General features: G+C 47.6%; 9 protein-coding genes across 9 annotated transcripts; 7 read left to right on the forward strand and 2 right to left on the reverse strand.

The window, feature by feature from the left end:
- Positions 1-537: 537 nt before the first annotated feature.
- Positions 538-1,671, forward strand: N7509_009080 (amidohydrolase family protein; the record flags this gene model as incomplete). The annotated part of the gene is made up of 2 exons (XM_056633717.1): positions 538-1,154; positions 1,209-1,671. 2 exons carry the CDS (start codon positions 538-540, stop codon positions 1,669-1,671), a joined length of 1,080 nt encoding a protein of 359 aa, XP_056484337.1.
- A 1,242-nt stretch (positions 1,672-2,913) lies between these two features.
- On the forward strand, positions 2,914-5,234 carry N7509_009081 (uncharacterized protein; the record flags this gene model as incomplete). The annotated part of the gene is made up of 4 exons (XM_056633718.1): positions 2,914-3,323; positions 3,382-3,605; positions 3,656-4,515; positions 4,770-5,234. 4 exons carry the CDS (start codon positions 2,914-2,916, stop codon positions 5,232-5,234), a joined length of 1,959 nt encoding a protein of 652 aa, XP_056484338.1.
- A 755-nt stretch (positions 5,235-5,989) lies between these two features.
- Positions 5,990-6,799, forward strand: N7509_009082 (glycoside hydrolase family 16 protein; the record flags this gene model as incomplete). The annotated part of the gene is made up of 2 exons (XM_056633719.1): positions 5,990-6,689; positions 6,750-6,799. 2 exons carry the CDS (start codon positions 5,990-5,992, stop codon positions 6,797-6,799), a joined length of 750 nt encoding a protein of 249 aa, XP_056484339.1.
- Positions 6,800-6,975: 176 nt separating this feature from the next.
- On the reverse strand, positions 6,976-7,413 carry N7509_009083 (uncharacterized protein; the record flags this gene model as incomplete). Its single annotated transcript, XM_056633720.1, has 1 exon — positions 6,976-7,413. The coding sequence occupies one exon, from the start codon at positions 7,411-7,413 to the stop codon at positions 6,976-6,978; it is 438 nt and encodes a 145-aa protein (XP_056484340.1).
- An 814-nt stretch (positions 7,414-8,227) lies between these two features.
- Positions 8,228-9,697, forward strand: N7509_009084 (Endo-beta-1-6-galactanase; the record flags this gene model as incomplete). Its single annotated transcript, XM_056633721.1, has 1 exon — positions 8,228-9,697. The coding sequence occupies one exon, from the start codon at positions 8,228-8,230 to the stop codon at positions 9,695-9,697; it is 1,470 nt and encodes a 489-aa protein (XP_056484341.1).
- Positions 9,698-10,191: 494 nt separating this feature from the next.
- N7509_009085 (hexose transporter protein) lies at positions 10,192-11,802 on the forward strand (the record flags this gene model as incomplete). The annotated part of the gene is made up of 1 exon (XM_056633722.1): positions 10,192-11,802. The coding sequence occupies one exon, from the start codon at positions 10,192-10,194 to the stop codon at positions 11,800-11,802; it is 1,611 nt and encodes a 536-aa protein (XP_056484342.1).
- A 368-nt stretch (positions 11,803-12,170) lies between these two features.
- On the forward strand, positions 12,171-14,950 carry N7509_009086 (uncharacterized protein; the record flags this gene model as incomplete). The annotated part of the gene is made up of 6 exons (XM_056633723.1): positions 12,171-12,387; positions 12,450-13,102; positions 13,155-13,296; positions 13,459-13,870; positions 13,921-14,243; positions 14,313-14,950. The coding sequence occupies 6 exons, from the start codon at positions 12,171-12,173 to the stop codon at positions 14,948-14,950; spliced, it is 2,385 nt and encodes a 794-aa protein (XP_056484343.1).
- Positions 14,951-15,117: 167 nt separating this feature from the next.
- N7509_009087 (glycoside hydrolase family 88 protein) lies at positions 15,118-16,724 on the reverse strand (the record flags this gene model as incomplete). The annotated part of the gene is made up of 2 exons (XM_056633724.1): positions 15,118-16,434; positions 16,497-16,724. The coding sequence occupies 2 exons, from the start codon at positions 16,722-16,724 to the stop codon at positions 15,118-15,120; spliced, it is 1,545 nt and encodes a 514-aa protein (XP_056484344.1).
- Positions 16,725-16,996: 272 nt separating this feature from the next.
- N7509_009088 (glycoside hydrolase family 154 protein) lies at positions 16,997-19,281 on the forward strand (the record flags this gene model as incomplete). The annotated part of the gene is made up of 3 exons (XM_056633725.1): positions 16,997-17,876; positions 17,932-18,148; positions 18,213-19,281. The coding sequence occupies 3 exons, from the start codon at positions 16,997-16,999 to the stop codon at positions 19,279-19,281; spliced, it is 2,166 nt and encodes a 721-aa protein (XP_056484345.1).
- Positions 19,282-19,632: the final 351 nt, after the last annotated feature.

Raw genomic sequence — 19,632 nt, forward strand, 5'->3', positions numbered from 1 at the left:
GTAGTAAGATTCTGTCGATGTAAATGATCGACGCGGTCTTTTAAGTGTCACCTACAAGGGAAGTTTATTTCTCCGCATCTTTTGAATGGCAAGCAAGTCACGTTCACCGGCCTAAGTTCAAGCTTGGCGTGGAGATGTACTAGTAGGACCCGCAACGCCTTCCGATTGATCAGTCGGATCTATCCGAGTGGGAAACATACCAGCTGAGAGCACTCATGCAAGAAACTACTTGGGTCTTCGCAGGGCCTGTAAGTAATAATACACATAAAAATAAAAATTGCCGAGAAAAACTGAATTCAAATCAAAGGACCTTTTTAACTATATTACTACTAATATTGATCATACCCGCGCTGTTTCAGCGGCTCGACCTGGTTTGTTTCTTGATCGGATACTAGATCGGCAACTATATTTCTCTTCTTCAGTATGACGGTCGTGTCGAATTTTTGCTCGTGCTCTGCTACCAAGCCACAATGGAGCACATCCAATGGTACAAATGATAGGGATAGCCCTTTCCGAATCGACATGCACACCCATATTATGCCACCATCTTTGCCCGACTTTTCAGTCCAATCTTCTGATGGGAAAAGTGAAGAATGGATTAATCTCCGACTCCGAGATCAATCAAAACTTGAAAAGGATAATAAGATCGCTTCATCTTCCCAAAATGTCGATATGTTCGTGGGCGATAAATTCTTCCGTACCGTTGAGCCGAATTGTTTTGACCCGATAGTTCGCATGGAGGAAATGGATGCTACAGGCGTGAACATCCAAGTGATCAGTACAGTGCCTATTCTATTTTCCTACGACAAGCCTATCAAACCGGCTACATTGTTAGCCCGCCACCTGAATGACCACATTGCGTCGGTCTGCCACGAATACCCCAAGCGTTTCGTTGGACTCGCAACTGTTCCATTGCAGGATGTTGAAGCATCAGTGGCTGAGCTAAAACGTGTCAAAATTGATCTTGAATTGAAGGGAGTGGAGATTGGTACGGAGATTAATGGTCAGCCGTTGGACTCTCCTGAATTTGACCCCTTTTGGAGTGCCTGTGAGGAATTGGACATGCCGATCTTCATTCATCCCTTGGGCTATGAACTGGAAAGGGAGAATAAGAGCCGATGGGGTAGCTATTGGTCTGCTTGGTTGATAGGAATGTATGTGACCCTTGAGTCTAGTTTGGGATAATTCTGACCAACTTTGGTGAAAAGGCCTAGCGAGACAGCACTCGCCATTCACGCAATCCTCTCATCGGGCGTCCTCGTGCGTCACCCTAAGCTTCGACTGTGTTTTGCACATGCGGGTGGTGCTTACGTGCCTCTTCTCGGGCGAATCCAACATGGCTATGACTGCCGACCTGATCTAGTCGCGCATAGTTCTCAAGGTGTATCCCCCCAGAGCTATCTTCAGTCTCACCAACATAATATTTGGCTGGATAGTCTAGTACATGATCCGGACCTCCTGAAGTTGATCTGCAATAAGATAGGACCAGACAGGATTATCATGGGCAGTGATTATCCTTTTCCACTTGGCGAAATGCCTATTCCAGGTGAAATGTTGAGAAATGACAAGCTGGTGGGCGAAATGTTCTCGCAGGAGACACGGGCGCGTATGCTTTCCGGAAACGCGATCGAATTTTTGGGGCTGCACGGCATGTTCCAAAGCAATGAATAGGGTGCCACTCTATCAACATGGGCTTGAAGGGTTGAGGATTGAATGCAATTTTTGAATGGGACAAATTTCGATGTATCCAGAGCTTCAAAGCTATATAGGAGGTTACTAGTAGACCGTAAGGGAATATTAAAAACAGTGTCAAAAACTTGCAATTAGGGTCAATTAAGAAAAGTCCTATCAAGAGTGTATTTAATAAACTTTTCTTTTTGAATATTTTCCGACGGCGATCCCTGAAGTTCTACTAGTAGAAGGCATTCAAGTTAAATGCATCCCCTGGTTGAGTGCAGTAGTAGTCTTAGCTAATATATGCACTCAGATTGCGGTATTGAAGTGGGTCGCTGAAAATTGGAGTCGAACAGTACGGCGCTCCATAGTTAAGCGCAGGGTGGTCAGTAGTTGTAGTTATATGTACTCGTATAGCGGTATTTTACGGTGGCACTGCAAAATCCAAGCCCTTGTTGACCGGCCTGGCCTCCGCCATTAGACGTGGTCAGAAATGGTGGCCAATAGGAAACTTCAAACTTTTGCATCACCCCTGTAAGATACCCCTGTATACAACTACTGATCACCCTGCGCTTATGGAGTACCGTAGAACAGCACGCATAAGCGCTCAAATTCACTCAACTTCTACACCGATATTCAAAGATACTATGAATCATTCGGCTACAAATGAGCTTTTTATTCCCCTCATTTCAACTTTTTCTCACAATTACTAGCTAGCGTACTATTGCTAGGACGGGTCCTTGAAAAACGTTTTTTCGTTGCCATCGATAAATGGATAACAACGACACGGGGTACTAGCCAAGCTGGAACCTGTTGGTACTACGCCATCATCATTTGAATCATTTGATATCTATGCAAATGTACTGGCTGGTCGAAATTTAGCATGGTACCAGTAGGTTCCAGTGTGGCTAGTACTTCGTGTCGTTGTTATCCGCTCATTGATGAAAGAGAGTTGAATCCTCTTGGTTTCGACCAGTCGACTGAACAGTTCTCTAAATACTCGAAAAAGAAATATCGAAAATGGCTCTTGCTGCTACATAAAGTGAGGGCTTTCGTGGCGGCTTGAAAAAGTGGTGGAAATGGGAAATGGTCGAATCGGATAGCGGTCCGATCGGAGAAAGATCTGCGATTTATTGACTTGGCTAGTAGACTCAGACCGAGCACCCCAATTCTTCATCCTGCAATTTTCTAATATCCTTTTTTCCAGAACTTGGTTATTGGAACTTCATTAATGTCAATATGGATTTGATTTCACAGATATGGGAGATCGGTAGCCCAGAAAGCGCCAGGGATTACCTGACGAGTCTTGCAAAAGAGCCAATTCGTCTACAAAACTTTATTAACAACAAGTTTCAAGACCAGTCAAAAGCAAGCAGCTGGATAGATTCATTCGATCCTCGATCTGGAAAGCCCCTCGCTCAGATTCCGCGCAGTACCACTTCCGACGTGGACCTCGCTGTAGACGCAGCCGCCAAGGCATTTCCTTCCTGGTCCCAGGTTTCACGGCAAGAGAGATCGAATATTTTGCTGCGCATTGCGTCTGTAATTTGCAGCAAAAAAGAGGTTTTTGCGACGTGGGAAAGCATTGACCAAGGGAAATCACTAGCTAGAGCCAAGGTTGAGGTAGAACGTGCAATCTCCAACTTCCGGTTAGTATTAGATCCGAAGTTGCAGTGTTCAGGACCCAAAAACTAATGCAGATCTCAGATACTTTGCGACGTATATTCTACATGATGAAGGATCTGTCCGTTTTATTGACGGCCAGTCAAGTACTCTAACATACGAGCACCGGTCGCCCGTGGGAGTATTTGGACTTATTTCGCCATGGAACATGCCTTTATATCTCCTCACATGGAAGATTGCTCCCTGTATCGCGTTTGGATGCACAGGAGTAGCTAAACCTAGTGAAGTCACAAGCATTTCTGCATTTTGTACGTTCCAAGAAATTGCCGGGGATATGCGGGACTGACTTCGTGATTAGTACTTGCTGAAGCGCTCCGACAGGCAAATCTGCCTCCTGGAGTAATGAATATCATATTTGGAGACGGCCCCAGGGCAGGCTCAGCACTCGTCAAGTGTCCCCGTGTGCGAGGAATTTCGTTTACCGGTGGAACTAGTACTGGTATTCAAATTCGACGGGAAACAGTCACTGATATCGGCAAACACGTCTCACTAGAGCTTGGTGGGAAGAATCCGACATTGATTTTTGACGACGTCAACTTGGCCCAAGCCGTTCCTCTTGCCGCATCAGCTGCATTTGAGAATAGTGGCCAAATTTGTTTGTGTGGTTCGCGAATATATGTGCAGAGCAACATCTTTGACAGCTTTTTATCTACATTTGTGGAATACGTGAAGGAAAACTACCAACTTGGACAGACCATCGGACCTGTCGTTTCGCGAGAGCATTATGCCAAGGTCAGGTCCTATCTCAAACATGCACAAGAAGAAGGTGCGGCTTTCTTCACCGGTGGGGTACCAGAAGAAGACCCTAAGCATGGCTACTGGATAGCTCCGGCCGTGCTTGGTAATCTTCCTCATGATAGTCGGGTGATGCGCGAGGAGATTTTCGGACCTGTCGTTTCGATTTGTTCATTTGAGACGGAGGAAGAAGCAATTCAACTGGCAAATGATAATCCAAATGGACTTTCCAGCGTTCTCCTGACCCAGGATGTATCTCGAATGCGCCGAGTCGGAGAGCGAATCGATGCTGGATTGGTGTGGGTTAACTGTTGGTTAGTACGGGAGTTGAGCACTGCTTTTGGAGGAATGAAGTCATCTGGAGTTGGTAGAGAAGGGGGCGCCCATAGCCGGGATATTTTCACTAATCTTCGCACGATTCATGTACGTTAGTGATGGCTTTTCTGTTAACGAGCCGAGTATCGTATACTTCAAGCCGATACAATGACGTCACCACGGGAGTCGGGCCGCTCGGATCTATCCGCACCCCGTGACCGTGAAGCAGTGAATAGATCGAGAGAACACACTCGACTTTTATTAGGATATTGCGCTCTTTTTCAAATCAAATCAAATTACTCTCCTCATTATCTGTACATCAATTATTTGCGGTATACATAGTTCGACTCAACACTACACAGCTTCTCATGTCGCAAAGCATTCCATACTTCCGCCCTGCCGCCCATGCCCAAGGGCTGGCCAACTACCCACACGCGCGTACTGTGCAGTCTGCCGACGGAAAGGGCTCATATGTCTACGTTTCAGGAACTTCATCTCGGCGCGGTGATGGCACATTTGTGGGTGCTACCGCAGCCGCCGATGGCATTATTGCCTTAGACATCCGACAGCAGACCGCAGCCGTGTTGTCCAACATCGACGCAATCATCAAGGGGGCCTCGGATGGCCGGGCAAGCATTCACGATACGGTCGACGCAACAATTTTTCTCACGAACATGAAGGACGATTACACTGGAATGAACTCCGAATGGGATAAAGTTTGGCCCGATCGCAATACAGCCCCAGCGAGAACAACAGTCGAGGTGCGAGCATTGCCGAGGGAAGAGATAATTGTGGAAATCAAATGTACTGTTTATTATCCCCATTAGCCATATTATATTATACAGTTTCAAAATGACGACAAAAGCTGGTTTAACGGGGTGTCAGAAGTGTCAGATCTGAGTCAACACTCAGTTTTGTTTTGTCTCTGTCGCCGCAATGCCTTGAAACGCAAAGGTCCTCATAATTATCGGGGTGGGTAACTAGTCTGTCTCGACCAGTACATCATGCCGCTCGGAGATATGAGCTTTCTTTAGAATAGTTAATGAAATGAAGAGACCCCCGCTTCTGCAAGCATGCGGGTAAATAATCATACAGCGCGAAAAGAAATAGCGGGGTGTCAATGTAACCCCAACCAGGGGAGCTCCGGTGGGATAACAGTCTCCGCCAATAGAGGCTGCATGATTTTGTGAATGGTAGAATATTAGAACTGCGGGGATAATACACGATTGCCCGAGAAATATACCATTTCCCGGAAATCTACTCAATGACTTGGCTGTGAACATCAAACCTCCGGCTGCATTGTGGAGCATTGCTCGGGTAATAAATAAGTACTCAGGGGTGATTTGCATCTTGTATTTCCTTTTTAAGGAGAGATGTATCACTTCCAGAGGCCGCAGATCAATTTCAATCGCGAGTTGTTTCATGCCGAGGCAGAATATGTAGTAGTTTATAAGGGTGTAGAGTCATCCGTAATCGTTGTTGAGTCTTAGGAGAAACATATTCATCGCAAACCCTTGAACCTTCAAGTTGCACCATACATCTGAGGGGAAGAAGATAAACAAGAATTTATCTTGACAACACCATGTATTCTTCAGCTTTTCTCCTTGCTGTCCTGTCACATACAGTCTCAGGACTGCCCGGAGAAAGACACGGCCTTGCGAAACGGGACAGTACTCTTATCCCGACTTCATGTTTTGACTCAACCTCATCACTCACGCAATACTTCAACTACAACTACCCCTGGGGCGATACTCATAATGGAGCCGCCATCATGAAAGACTCCAATTCGGTTATCGCCGATGCCGGTGTTCTTACTCTGAACGCGACATACACAGGTGCATCTGACTATGCGTACGACTCTGGTACTGTGTACGCGAAACAACAATTCACTGTCGAGGCCGGGGGTGGATTGGATTTCTCGGCTCAATTCATCGCACCAGTTGAAACAGGTACTTGGCCTGCTTTCTGGCTGAATGGCGTGAACTCATGGCCCCCGGAGATTGACGTCGCCGAATGGAAGGGGTCCGGCGATATTAGTTTCAACACTTTCAACTCCTCAAGTGAAGTTCAAGCTCAAGACGTGAAGTACCCAAGTCCAACAGACTATCACACGGTTTTGGCAGAGCTACGTGATGAGGATGGAAGCAATGTCAGCGTCAACTTCTACTTAGATGGGACTCTGATAACTACCCAATATGCCTCCGGCCTTGTTGGTCAACCACTGAATCTAATTATTGATCTTCAGATGGAGGGGAGCAGTGGAAGCCCAGGTCCAACAGGCAGTAAGTTCTTCCTAAAGTCAATCCGTTCATTGCATACTCGAGCTTACACGTGAATTGTAGCAACACTTTTCCAAATCAAAAATCTCGAGGTCATAGATAAGAATGCTTAAGTTTACTATTTGACGGATTGGCCTTGTTCCATAATAGGAAAGATACTTAAAGCCTTGAAAAATGAGACCCGTACTGGGGCTAGGAGTATAAAGAGCTCCAGAATAACAATGACTTTCAATGGGAGCTTAGCTCAAAGCTCCCTGTCTTCAATCTTCTGCCAACTTTATCACCGCACCTATTCTTCACCTGGGTTACCACCTTCTAGAAATTTGAAGAAGGTAAGTAGGTTGCCATCAATATCCTTGATTGTAAATTGTCGAAATCCCCATGGTGTATCTTCGATCTCCTCGTCAAATTTGATGCTGGGTGTGTTTTTAAGATAGGCGTGGAAGTCGTCCAGCTGAGATGTACCCAGAGCAATGTACGCATGAGATGATTTGAAACTTTCAGCACTGACTTTCGAAAAATAGAAGTTTGCCTCTGCTCTCTTGCCAATGAAAATCGAGCAAAAGTATTGCTCGGATTCTCCGTTCTCGGATTCACCGTGCTCGGGCTTGACACTAGCAAGTTCGAATCCAAGTATCTTGGTATAAAAATCAACCGTCTGGGGGATGGACCGGGATTCGAACATCGGTATCACTTTCCATGCCGAATTGAGGATCTGAGAAGCCATTTTGCGACGAGTAAATCGAATCTTAATCGTGTGACCCTGATAGGGCTTATGCTTTTGATGGTAGTAGGGATTGCTGCCCCGTTTGAGGTTTGTGTTGGTGCGGGGGTAGGAGGTTCAAGTTGGTGGGGTTCTCGTATTGTACCCGTAGATGCACATGGTATTTCGACAGGCGGTGAGATACCCAAACCATTGCATGGTTCTTTGTTCTATATTCAAGTTGAAACACCTGAAAAGAATATAGAGTCTCCCAGATTATGTGATCTGGGAAAAAATATAATCTTCGAACGTCCTGTAGAGAATATGGCTTGTGGGTAATGGGTGTACTCCAAACCCTATGAACGTCATTGTTGATATAGAGCTCCTCGTTTCCTTTGTTGTAGATCAGTATTAAAACGAGAGTTCTAGGATAAGGTAGGGGTAAATTATGATTGAAGGATCCTCGCCAGGCCAAATCGCTGGCAGGTGATAGTCGCATATGGAAAAATAGGTCTTGTGCTCCTTCATGAACATCGCCGGCTCCGACATCCCCGAATGCAAGCTCCACATTTGCCCCGCAAAATCCCCGGGTTGCATGCATGTCTTGATAGGGTTGCGTGTTTGTGGCTCATTTTTAAGTCTGTGTTTTTCTATTTATCCGTCATCGGACTTTTCATCGGGTGGGCCTCTCCCCGACCGGTCTTCTGCAGACTTGCGTGTACCTTGAACTTTAAATACCTACAAGGTGCCTCAATCAGTACATCTAGTTTTCGGCATTGTGGACACTGAACCATTTTTGACTCTTCTAGTATCTTGCAAACAGGAGCCATCTATCATCATGCCAGCTGTTTTCTCGAAGTTTGCTGGACTGGCCATCTTTGTGTGGGCATTGGCTTTGCCCGTCGCCCAGGCGGAACAGCAAATCAGTATTACGACTACTACCTACTCTAGTACGTGGGAGGGTTGGGGCACCTCTCTTGCCTGGTGGGCAAAGGCGTACGGAGATAGAGATGACTTGGCCGACATTGTCTTCACTCTAGACTCGACTTATTGGGAGCCCGGTGGTGCAACCTTGCCTGGGCTAGGAATGAACATCGTCCGATACAATGCAGGGGCTTGTTCGTGGAACACCATCAATGGATCTGTTACCATGTCGGCATCAGCGAATATACCAGCCACGAAGCAGATTGAGGGATACTGGCTCGATGGACTGAGCACAGACCCCAGCTCTTCTAGTTGGAACTGGAAGGTGGATGCCAAACAGAGAACTATGATGTTAAAGGCAAAAGACAGAGGTGCCAACATCTTTGAGCTTTTCTCAAACGCGCCAATGTGGTGGCAGCTCAACAACCACAACCCCAGTGGTGCCGACAATGGTGGCAGTAATTTGCCTTCGTCGCAGTATAAAAACCACGCTATTTACCTCGCTACAATTGCAAAGTATGCTCAGGACAACTGGGGTATTACTTTTGACTCTATCGAACCGTTCAATGAGCCTTCGTCTACCTGGTGGAAATCTACAGGAACACAAGAGGGATGCTATATTGACGCCAATGCCCAGAAAGCAATAATTCCTATTCTCCACGATCAAATCAAGTCGCGTGGTCTCGATAAGACAACGATTGCTGCCTCCGATGAGAATGCATTCCAGGAAGCCGTGAACTCGTGGAATACCATTGGCAAAACCATACAACAGGCAAATGTCGGGCGGATGAATACGCATGGATATTCGGGCTCGAGTGGACCCCGCGATCAGCTTCAACAACTCGCCCGAGGCATCGGCCAGAAAGTATGGGATAGTGAATATGGCGACAATGATGGCACGGGAGATACCATGGTTAAAAACATCATGCCAGATCTAAGACTGTTGAAGCCCGATGCTTGGGTACAATGGCAAGTTCTTGACGGATCTGACTGGGGTCTTATCGCTGCCGACATTTCTGCCAGGACCCTTCAAAACGCGACGACAAAATACTATAACCTTGCTCAGTTTACTCGCCATATTCGGCCTGGCATGAAGTTGCTTGAAACAAACTCAAGTAATGCCGTCTCAGCGATCGATGAAAGCAGCCATACCTTGGTCATCGTCGCTGCCAACTGGGATGACAACACGACTTTCAGCTTCGACCTCTCTAGTTTCTCCAAAGTCCCTGTCGATGGAACCAAAATTCGCAGCTGGGTGACAGACGGTACTGGTGATAGACTTTATGCTTCTGTCAACGGAATTACTATCGATGGAAAGAGCGTGTCGACGTCGCTTGAAGATGGTGCAGTTCAGACATTTGAGATTGATGGGGTGTACCTGTAAATAATCGCAAGGAAAGGATGTGGCACAAGTCTCATATTTAACACGATGGTACTAGGTGAGAGCAACAACCAATTCAGTCCTTTATTTTGAACCTGGAAGTAAAAGAGACTTGAAACTATAGACATGAGCAGTCAAGGTGAGCCCAATTCGCCGTATAGAGACCCCGGTAATCCGGTATATCACCCGGCCGACAACTATCCCGAGGCCGATGAGAAACCCCGGAAACGCGGGGTACAGGATGGGAGCCCATGCCAAATTCTAATTGCCCCTAGCACTGACTAGTTTGAACTTGGGCTAAATTAGCCGGGAAAATTAGCCCAACTCGAAAGGCTCATGCAATGCTTGCTTCTCGCCGTCTACCGCCAATTACTCGGACCGGAGCCCGCGTGATGTTTCGGGGTATCCACCATCGAGTTCCATTTGTATGATCTATATATCGCTAGGTGTATCCCCTCAAGAATGCTAATCCATGTGTTGTTTCTCTTATCAAGAAAATGGATAAACACGACGATCTCGCAGGAGAGGGCGCATTGCCCAACTACGACTTTACTGGTGTCGTCTTGAAAGATGTCATCCCAAAGCGCGACAAGCCATGGTGGAGGGATTCGCGATTGGTCAAGCTTAATGCATTGCTTTTATGTGCCCTCCTGACTCAAACGGCTCAAGGCTTTGACGCCAGTATGATCAACGGCATGCAAGCACTTCCTGAATGGGTCAAATTCTTTGGACAACCGCAGGGAGCCCGGCTTGGTGCCATGACCTTTGGCCCAACAGGAGGAGTATTGATTTCAATTCTCATATCCTCTCAGCTCTGTGACAAGTTTGGACGACGTTATCCCATTTGCGGTGGATCCATTCTCATTGTGATCGGCTCCGTTATCCAAGCCGCCTCGAAGAATTACGGGATGTTTGTGTTTTCTCGATTTATGGTGGGATTCGGCCTGGGAATCGTATCTGTCGCCGCACCTCCTTTGCTCTCTGAAGTTGCCTATCCGACTCACCGAGGAAAGCTCGTCTCCTTCTACTTGGTCTCATGGCCACTCGGGTCTTTGATCGCTGCGTGGGCCACGTACGGCACCTTTCGCATGGAGTCTTCCTGGAGTTGGAGATTACCTAGTCTTCTTCAATGTGTCTTTTCTTTGGTACAGGCAGTTCTTAGTCTGTTCGCTCCGGAGTCTCCTCGTTGGTTGATCTACAAAGAGCGTGGCGACGAAGCCCTGGATATTTTTATTCGCTATCACGGCGACGGTGATCCCCAGTCTCGTCTCGCCCACTTTGAAATGGCCGAGATTACTGCAACTTTGCAAATGGAAAAGCTTCAGAAGAAGTCGCGATGGGGAGAATGGATCTCAACCAAAGGAAACAGACATCGACTGTTCTTGGCGCTGTATATACCCGCCATGCTGCAATGGTCTGGCAATGCTTTGATCTCTTATTATCTTCCAGAGGTGCTTAAGTCAATCGGAATTACGGATTCTAAGACCCAGCTCACCCTCAATGGCTGCATGTCTATCTGGAGTTTGGTTTCTGCTTGTTTCTTCGCAACGCTCGTCGATCGTGCCGGTCGCCGAGGCCTCTTTTTGTTCGGCATGGGCGGCATGGGGATTTCTTATATCATTTGGACGATCTGCTCGGCCATTAATGAGAAAAAGGGCTTCAAGGACCACAGCTACGCCGGTGCGGTTTTGGCAATGATTTTCATCTACCAAGCACTTTACCACGCTTGTTCCCCAGTCGCGCCCACATATATCATGGAAGTGGTTCCCTACTCCTTGCGTTCGAAAGCCGCCATGCTTTACCAGCTGACAGGAAACTTGGCCGGTCTCTATAACAGCTTCGCGAATCCTGTCGCGATGGAGGCCATATCATGGCGGTACTACATTGTGTGGGTGGTGATGATTGCTTTGAATTTCACTTTGATATTCTTCTTCTTCCCCGAGACGAAGAATCGTGGTCTGGAAGAGGTTGCTGAGATTTTCGATGGACCCAACGCCCTCTCTGGAACGAATGCCATGAAACAATTGGGACTCGATGTCAACGCGGAGAATGCTGTGGCTATGGCGAGAGATACTAAATCGGCGGTGGAGCAGGTGGAACGCGTTTGATGACCTCATATTATGGACATAGCAGTTTGTTAGCAGTAACTAGTTAGCATATGACATCCGTCAAGGTCATTTGAGCCGTTCGTACGACTACGATTAGACAGATACTTTGTAGATTTCCATGATAGGTAAACGCCCGGCGGGGGTCGGGGCGAGTCTCGGGAGGAGCTACGCCGAGCCCGGAGGAGCTCCCCCGCACTTCCACTTTGTGTACCCCATACTTCTCCCTCCAATCAATCCTCATCTTTCGGGGATCATGCAAACGCCGATCTTGCGAAAGATGGCCTTCTTTCGTTTTTTGCTCACCACCCCTTCGTGTGATAGAAAATTGATGCATCATTGCCCGGGAAATAGCCCGACATATCGGCTTGATGGACCCGACTAAAGCGACCGAGGAGACCAGTACCACCGGAGCTGATCAAGAGCGACCATCGTGCCAAGGCTGTCGGCGGCGCAAGTTGAAATGCTCCAGGGAATCCCCGACATGCTCCCAATGTAACCGATTGGAATCTCCATGTGTTTATGACACCAAGAGGAGCAAGCCGGGATTGAAAACCGGCGCGGTTGAGGGCTTGAGTCGTCGAATCGGTATGTTTATCTGGCTTACTGGGCGTTATCCGGGGGATGATACCAATTAATGTGCTTTTTAGAGGTACTGGAGGATACGCTTAGAGAGGTTCAGGCACGAGAAAGTGGCTCTCTAGGTGGTGGACATCAACCATCGAGTCCCGATAATGGTCGTTTAGATGGGGTGGTGAACCTGCTCTCTACAGTGTGTCTGGAACTGTGCAAATTCAACAGCCGAAACACTCGCGCAACAAACGACTCAACCTCCGAGCGGATCTATCAGCACTCGCCAGGTTCCGAACGCGATGGTTCATTGGATTCGCCAGTTACACACCAGCCCCGGAAGAGGCGAAGAGTTGATACTTGTGGCAATCCAAATATCGAACTACAACTGCCCTTGGAGGATCTGGAGGCTACCTCAAGTCTGCCTGCACCGGAAGTACTTGAAGAAATTGTGGATACATACTTTGAGAGAGTTCATCCTTGGATCCCCATTATCCACGAAACTCGATTTCGACGGCGAATGCATGATCCAGATCAAAGAGGATCTTTGGTTGTCATTCTTCACGCGATCTTGGTGGCAGCTATCCGGTTCAAATGCTCCAGTAGTAGCAATGCATCTCAAGTGGACGCAGAGTCAAGGGCCAGAAGGTCGAGGAGTATCGTTGTATTGACAGCGATGGATAGTCTTTCAGTTGAGAATCTACAGGCTTTGATCATCATTGCTTTCGATGATGTAAGTTTGACCTCCCCGAAGAGTTCGCATCAGGACCATTAATCATTTCAAGATCGGAAATGGAAATACCTCTCGAGCGTGGTCAATTGTCGGATCTCTGACGAGAACTGTGGAATACCTGCGACTCAGCGTGGAAGACGAAGATCATGATAACCAAAGGCTACTCAAACCTTTACTTTCTCTCCCACCTTCGCGTAAGTGGGTAGAGGAAGAGGAGAGGAGGCGAGTGTTCTGGAATATATTTAATTTAGACCGATTTTGTTCGGTCGCAACGGGGTATGCTTGCATTCATCTCCCAGTAATTGCGATCAATTGGAACGGGATGTTTCAACAGATCTAACATTTCTTTTAAACAGTTGGAACACGAGTCTTACTGCAGATGATGTCCATCGAAGACTACCCGCAGACGGGGGGGCTTTGGCATCGGGAAGAACAAGTGACGACGCCATTCTTTGGAATCTGGGATCGATCAGAAGCCCGAATCGGAAATTCAATCGCTTTTCTACCAGCTCAGTACACGAGTATTCCGAAGAGCCCCGAGTCGCCAACCGACTCTCCGGCACAATATGGATCCCCACAATTGGCGTCCCCTGGCACAACACAACCAGACATGTCAACTGTGGGGGCATTTGCCTATTGTGTAGAGGCAACGGAATCCCTAAGTCGAGTCACAACATTCTTTCTCCAGCAGAAAATCAACTTTCATGACCGACGTGAGGTTAGCAGCTGGCTAACCCGGTTCAAAGAGTTGGACCTCCGCCTTGTACAGTAAGAAAACACATCTGTCGCGTCTTGAAGAACGCTAACGTCCGTTTCAGTTGGAAGATGTTTCTTCCCCAGAAATGGAGGGATTCAAATATCTCGCGCCAACCAACATTGGTTAACATGGATCCAAATCTTACGCTTGCTCACGTCACTCACAACACATCAATGATTCTTCTACACCAGCGCATAGGATATCCACCTGCGGAGTGGGCGAATATTGTTCGACTTCCAAGTGTATGCAGTGCTGAGACATGCCAAAATGCCGCAATTGAGATACAGAATATGACGGCCAAATATTTGGACAATACTCCAATAATCCATCCAGTGTCTAACCAATTCGTCTTCTGCGTATTTGTCGCGGCCCGTGTTCTGCTAGGTAAGAACATCCCTTTTTTGAAGTTCAGCAGATAGTTGGTAAAGTTAAGAGACTAATAAATTACTGTAGTTCACTGGCGCTACTATAACACCGAGCTTACGCAAGAGCTCTGGTATCTAGTTGATAGTCTTGAAGAGATGGCTAGGAGGTGGCGCGGATCTACTTCTCTGGCTTCATCACAAAATCGGTGTCTGGCTAGCACCTACGCAGATCATCTCCGTGATCTTCATCGACGCTGTCTAGCTGCTCCAAAATTTAACGTGGATGTACTAGGATACTCGACAGTTATTTCAAATCACCATGCCCCATCTAGTACCGGTTCTGTGATATCTAATCGTTCCCCGTTGGCTCAGCAACATCAACAGTACGCAGGAAATTCACCGCAGAGCGTCCCTCGCCCTAGTTTCACTCAAGAAGTCGATACAGGGATGCCTCACTCTGGAACACAATGGTCTCATACCGATGACTTTGTTGCTCCTCAGCATGCAAATGCACAACTTGATCAAGCCATGAGGAACTTGAACTATCCAGTCAATGGTCATAACCAAGCGGATGAACTCTCGAATATATCTTATCTCCTCCTTGATCAGCAATTTATGGATATGGATCGCGTTATAAGTTTGGACGACATGATGTTCACTAATACTATGGCATCCGTGAATGCAGGAACGGAAGATCACTTGTCAGGGGTGAATGCCCGGATGTAATTCTAGTCAATATAACTACTAGTACTCAATGCTTCAACAGTTACATACTATCCCTACTATTAGTATCATATATCCATGGATGTGAGATGAAGTTTCAAATTTATTCATTGCAAACGACCGGAAGTCTATCATGGCAAATACTAGTATGATATATGTAGAGTTGCAACTCAAAGAAGCCCCATGCGAAGCAATCGATTTCCAAACTCGATCAGATAATAATCCCCATATACCAGTCCATGATCCCAATAGCGGCGATGATCGAGTGCATTGTAGTTTGCAGTCGCATTTTTTAAAATGCTGTCAAATGTGGCATTTGGCTGGGCATCCTTCACTGATACTTGACCATCCTGGACTGTGATCGTTGCCTTCTCAGCTAGAGAAAAGGCCAAAGCATCTTCGACCAGTACCAGCGCAGCGTCAAGATAGCGACGGCCCTGTGCATACTCACCTCGGGCAATAAGACTCTGTGCCAATACAAGCATTCCATTTGCGGCGATCGCTCCAGCGGACGAATCGCGAAGCGGATTTGTCTCGTCAATAGGGGCATCCCAGTCCCACAGGGGAACGAAGCGTCCACAAGTACGGCTTGACGAGGAATCGTTGTAACCCGCATCATCAATTTTGACCTTCCGCTCGACACAGCTCGGGGATCTGTCTAAACGGAGAAGAAAGTACTCGGCTAGCCCACACGCAGCTGTGAGGAATTCCTTATGGCCCGTCCACTGGAATGTCTGTGCATAGCCGAGGATACCCCATGCTTGGCCGCGAGCCCATGTCGAATCTTTCGCATATCCCTGACCCGTGCGGGCCTCTTTGAAGTCACCAGTCTTCGGATCGAAGTTGGTAACGTGGACTGTGCTGAATAGAGGACCGTCATACCCTTCACGGTGTGAATATGTGCCAGTCTCATGGCGAAGATGGGCTCGCAGGAGCTTATGAGCATGTGTAGTCGCCGCAGAGGACATACTTTTATTCCCAGTATGCGCTGCTGCATAGTAGAGGAGATCAAGGTTACACATTGAGTCGATGATCACCAGAAAGTCTTGATCCATGGATGTGATATTGACACCCTTTTGCGTCAGCTGGTCCCATGAGCGGAAGGCGCCCACTTTCGAATTGTACCGCGTATAGAGGCTTTCAGCGGCTGTCACTATGGTTGAAAGAGCGCGCTCGTCATGGAAGAGTTCCCAACGGGGTCGCATTGAAGGCTGGATAATGAACGACATGTCGTGGGTATCGGTACGGAGACTCATGTCGTGAATCGGCTCGGACCAGATCTCACCCAGTTGCTGCAACTCCTTCAAAACAGAAGAACTGCTATGCTTGATGCCCGTTGACTGTGGAAACTTGATCATGCGCTCAATGAGAGAATAGATCGAGCCCGGGAAAAAGCCGCATGTCCAAAAATCTGCTTCGCGGCAATAATACTTTCCAGCATCTGGACCAGACTGTGGGACGTATTCTGGATAGGCAGTTATGGGATTCTGGGGAATTGTCAATAAAGCCAATATTTGAAAAATCAAGATGAAGGATGTGGCTATCTTACGTTGTTTTCGAGACAGGTGTCAGCTGCCCGAAGAATCTTCGCCGTAATATTCTCACTATAAAGTTCACGCAATCGAATATCAAGAGCTTGTGACATATCATCTCTAGATAGCTGTGATTTGCTGAAAACATCATCCTCGTTGGACGTGAAACTGTGGACTTCGGTCATTTCGGGGCTTTTCGAGTCCGAACTGTCACTGAAACGGTCCACGAGATCGCAGACAGTCATAGTGGAAAGCAAGAATGAAATGAAACAATGGGCGTGTGTATTACCTTTCAGAAATCTGCGAGACCATGTCTATATAATTTTTCGTCAATGTTACCTTCCCATCGCAACCGATTGGATGCCCCGAAATCCGTTAGTGCTGGCGGCCGATACCTCGCCCGATGCCCGAGACTTCCCCCGAGCCCCGAAGGCTCGGTGGAATGATTTGCTTGGAGGGGTAAAATAACAATCAGGATCGGAAGCTCTCTATCCTCATATTCGACGAAACAATTACAATGCCTCGATTGACAGGCTTCACAGACAATGCTTTTCGCACCAGGGAGGATGTGGCCACCGCAGCCCTTGCCTTGCTGCGTCCGCTCACGCCCTACTTCTCGGTGAACAAGGGCCGCATCCGTCTACCAATCTCAACGGGCGTTCATTTCGATGAAACTGCCGCCCAGGTCGAAGGCTTCGTCCGACCATTGTGGGCCGTCGCGACATTGCTCCAATTTGCATCCTCCATTGCGGATCCGATCGATGCTGCCTTGGCAGAAGAAATCCATGAAGTGACCAATCCATGGATTTCGGGGTTCTCAGCGGCCACAGACCCCGAAAGCCCAGAGTACTGGGGACCAATCGATGATATGGACCAGCGGATGGTTGAGGCTGAAGTTGTAAGCTTTGCTTTGTTAGCCGAACCAGAGAAGCTGTTCCACGAGCGCGACCAGAAGACACAACAAAACATCACAGCATGGCTTAGTGGAATGAATGGAAAGAAGATGCCACCAAACAACTGGCGATGGTTCCGTGTATTCTCCAACCTTGCACTGATCAAAGTGTGTGGAGTTCCAGCCAGCCAAGTGACTGAAGAGCTCAAGGCGGACCTTGCCGTGCTCGATTCTTTCTATCTTGAGGATGGATGGTCGGGCGATGGTCCTTGGCTGTCTACACAGGAAGAAAACGAACAGGAATTGGAATTTCAACGATCGGGACGTCGTGATGCGATCGGCAAAGGTCGCCAGGTTGACTACTATTCCGGCAGCTTCGCGATTCAGTTTAGCCAATTGCTTTTCGCCAAATATGCAGAAGATATCGATCCCGATCGGGTTTCTCGATATAGACAACAAGCACGCGACTTCGGAGCGTCGTTCTGGAGGTATTTTGATGCCGGCGGTATGTTGATTCCCCTAATATAACTACTTGCCGATTCTATCGCTAATTTATCTAGGATCGGCCATCCCATTTGGTCGATCTCTAACATATCGCTTCTCATGCGGCGCATTTTTCGCTGCACTGGCAGTTAGCCCCGTTCCGGATATGCCATGGCCACTATCAACCCCGGGTCAAGTTAAGGGGTTTCTCTTGCGCCACCTGCGATGGTGGGCCGATCATTCGAGTGACATTTTCTACCCCGATGGAACATTGAGTATCGGGTGGCTATATCCGTAAGTAGCTCCAATTCGACGTTGGAGGTGCCCGAAAGTTGCAAGAGACTGATCATATCGATAGAAACATGTACATGAGCGAAGACTACAACTCACCCCAATCTCCCTACTGGTGCTTGAAGACTCTAATCGCAGTCTCTCTTGCGAAAGACAGCGAGTTTTGGTCTGCAAAGGAAGAGCCTTATCCATCTTTCTTCCAGCCTCAACTTTCGCCTGCGCCAAAACAAATACTCAGTAATCACCCAGCGGGGAATCATCATTTTTGCTTGTCTCCTGCTCAATTCGTTGCATGGCCAATGAAGGCAACACAGGCGAAGTATTCCAAATTCGAATACTCTTCGGCCTTTGCTTTCTCGGTTCCAACCGGTCCTCTAATCCAACAAATCGCGCCAGACTGTACATTGGCTCTAAGCAGAGATGGAGCTGAGACATGGGCTGTGAAGTGGAAATGTTCTGAGCCAGAATTCCCAACCCTTCAGTTACGAACAGCCACCGGGCTGCAGCCCATCTCTGCTGCATCGGCCAGGTGGTTCCCCTGGGGAGACAAACAAGTCGAGGTAAAAACAACACTCATTCCACCCACAGATAGATGGCCCGACTGGCATGTTCGAATTCACCGTGTTCGTGTCAACTCTCCCCTACGCACATTGCATACGGTCGAAGGTGGATTTGCCTCTCCAGGCCGACGATTGAAAGACGGCGCAAAGTTGCCCATTATCAATTCCGTGGGAGAAGATGTGCATATTGGGGCAGAGGGTTTACTTGAAGATGCAGAATCTGTGTTGATTCTTTCATCGGCTGGTGCTAGTGGTCTTTCGAGCCAGCTAGCCGCTTCTTGCTCGTCAAAGAGTTCTTCTATCAAGCCACAAGCTCTCAAACCAGACGGTAACACTAACATCGCTTGTCAAAGGACTTTAATCCCTATCATCGAGCGCGATTCGATTCATGGTCTAGACACCAGCGATGAATTAGTTTTCATCACACGCGTGTTTGCGATATCTGCATCCGCAAATTGTAACCGCAAGATCGAGCGTCTCGCAGATCGATGGAGAGACCAACCGAAGATTTCTATGCTGGGGAAACTCACGAAGATGACTGCATCGTTTTGGAAGTCTGAACTGGGCCTAGAATAAGATAATCTAGACTTGGCGTTACGAATACGTTCAACTACCTAGTACATGGAAAGATTTACCTGAAATTTTAATTTTAATTTACCGGCTAAAACAAGAACAAGATTCACGAGGTCTATCGCATGCGATTAGGGAGTGAATATTACAGTACAAATCAAAATACCTCGTGGGGGCATTAAACCAGTCCGTTCACGGCTTGAATCGTGTATCGTGCCCGCTGTTACCGAACAACACGAGCGTGAAGGAAAACATGAGAATTGAAATAGGAAACGCGCTCTGGGCACTTGACAGGGAAGAAATCTTGAACAGAAATAGAGTGTAGAAAGTCACAGGAGCCGCAGCGCAAATGGCTGG

The sequence above is a fragment of the Penicillium cosmopolitanum genome (genome assembly GCF_028827165.1).
Source record: "Penicillium cosmopolitanum strain IBT 29677 chromosome Unknown utg000009l:1.0-9042332.0:1.0-9050551.0, whole genome shotgun sequence".
In the NCBI taxonomy this organism is placed as follows: domain Eukaryota; kingdom Fungi; phylum Ascomycota; class Eurotiomycetes; order Eurotiales; family Aspergillaceae; genus Penicillium; species Penicillium cosmopolitanum.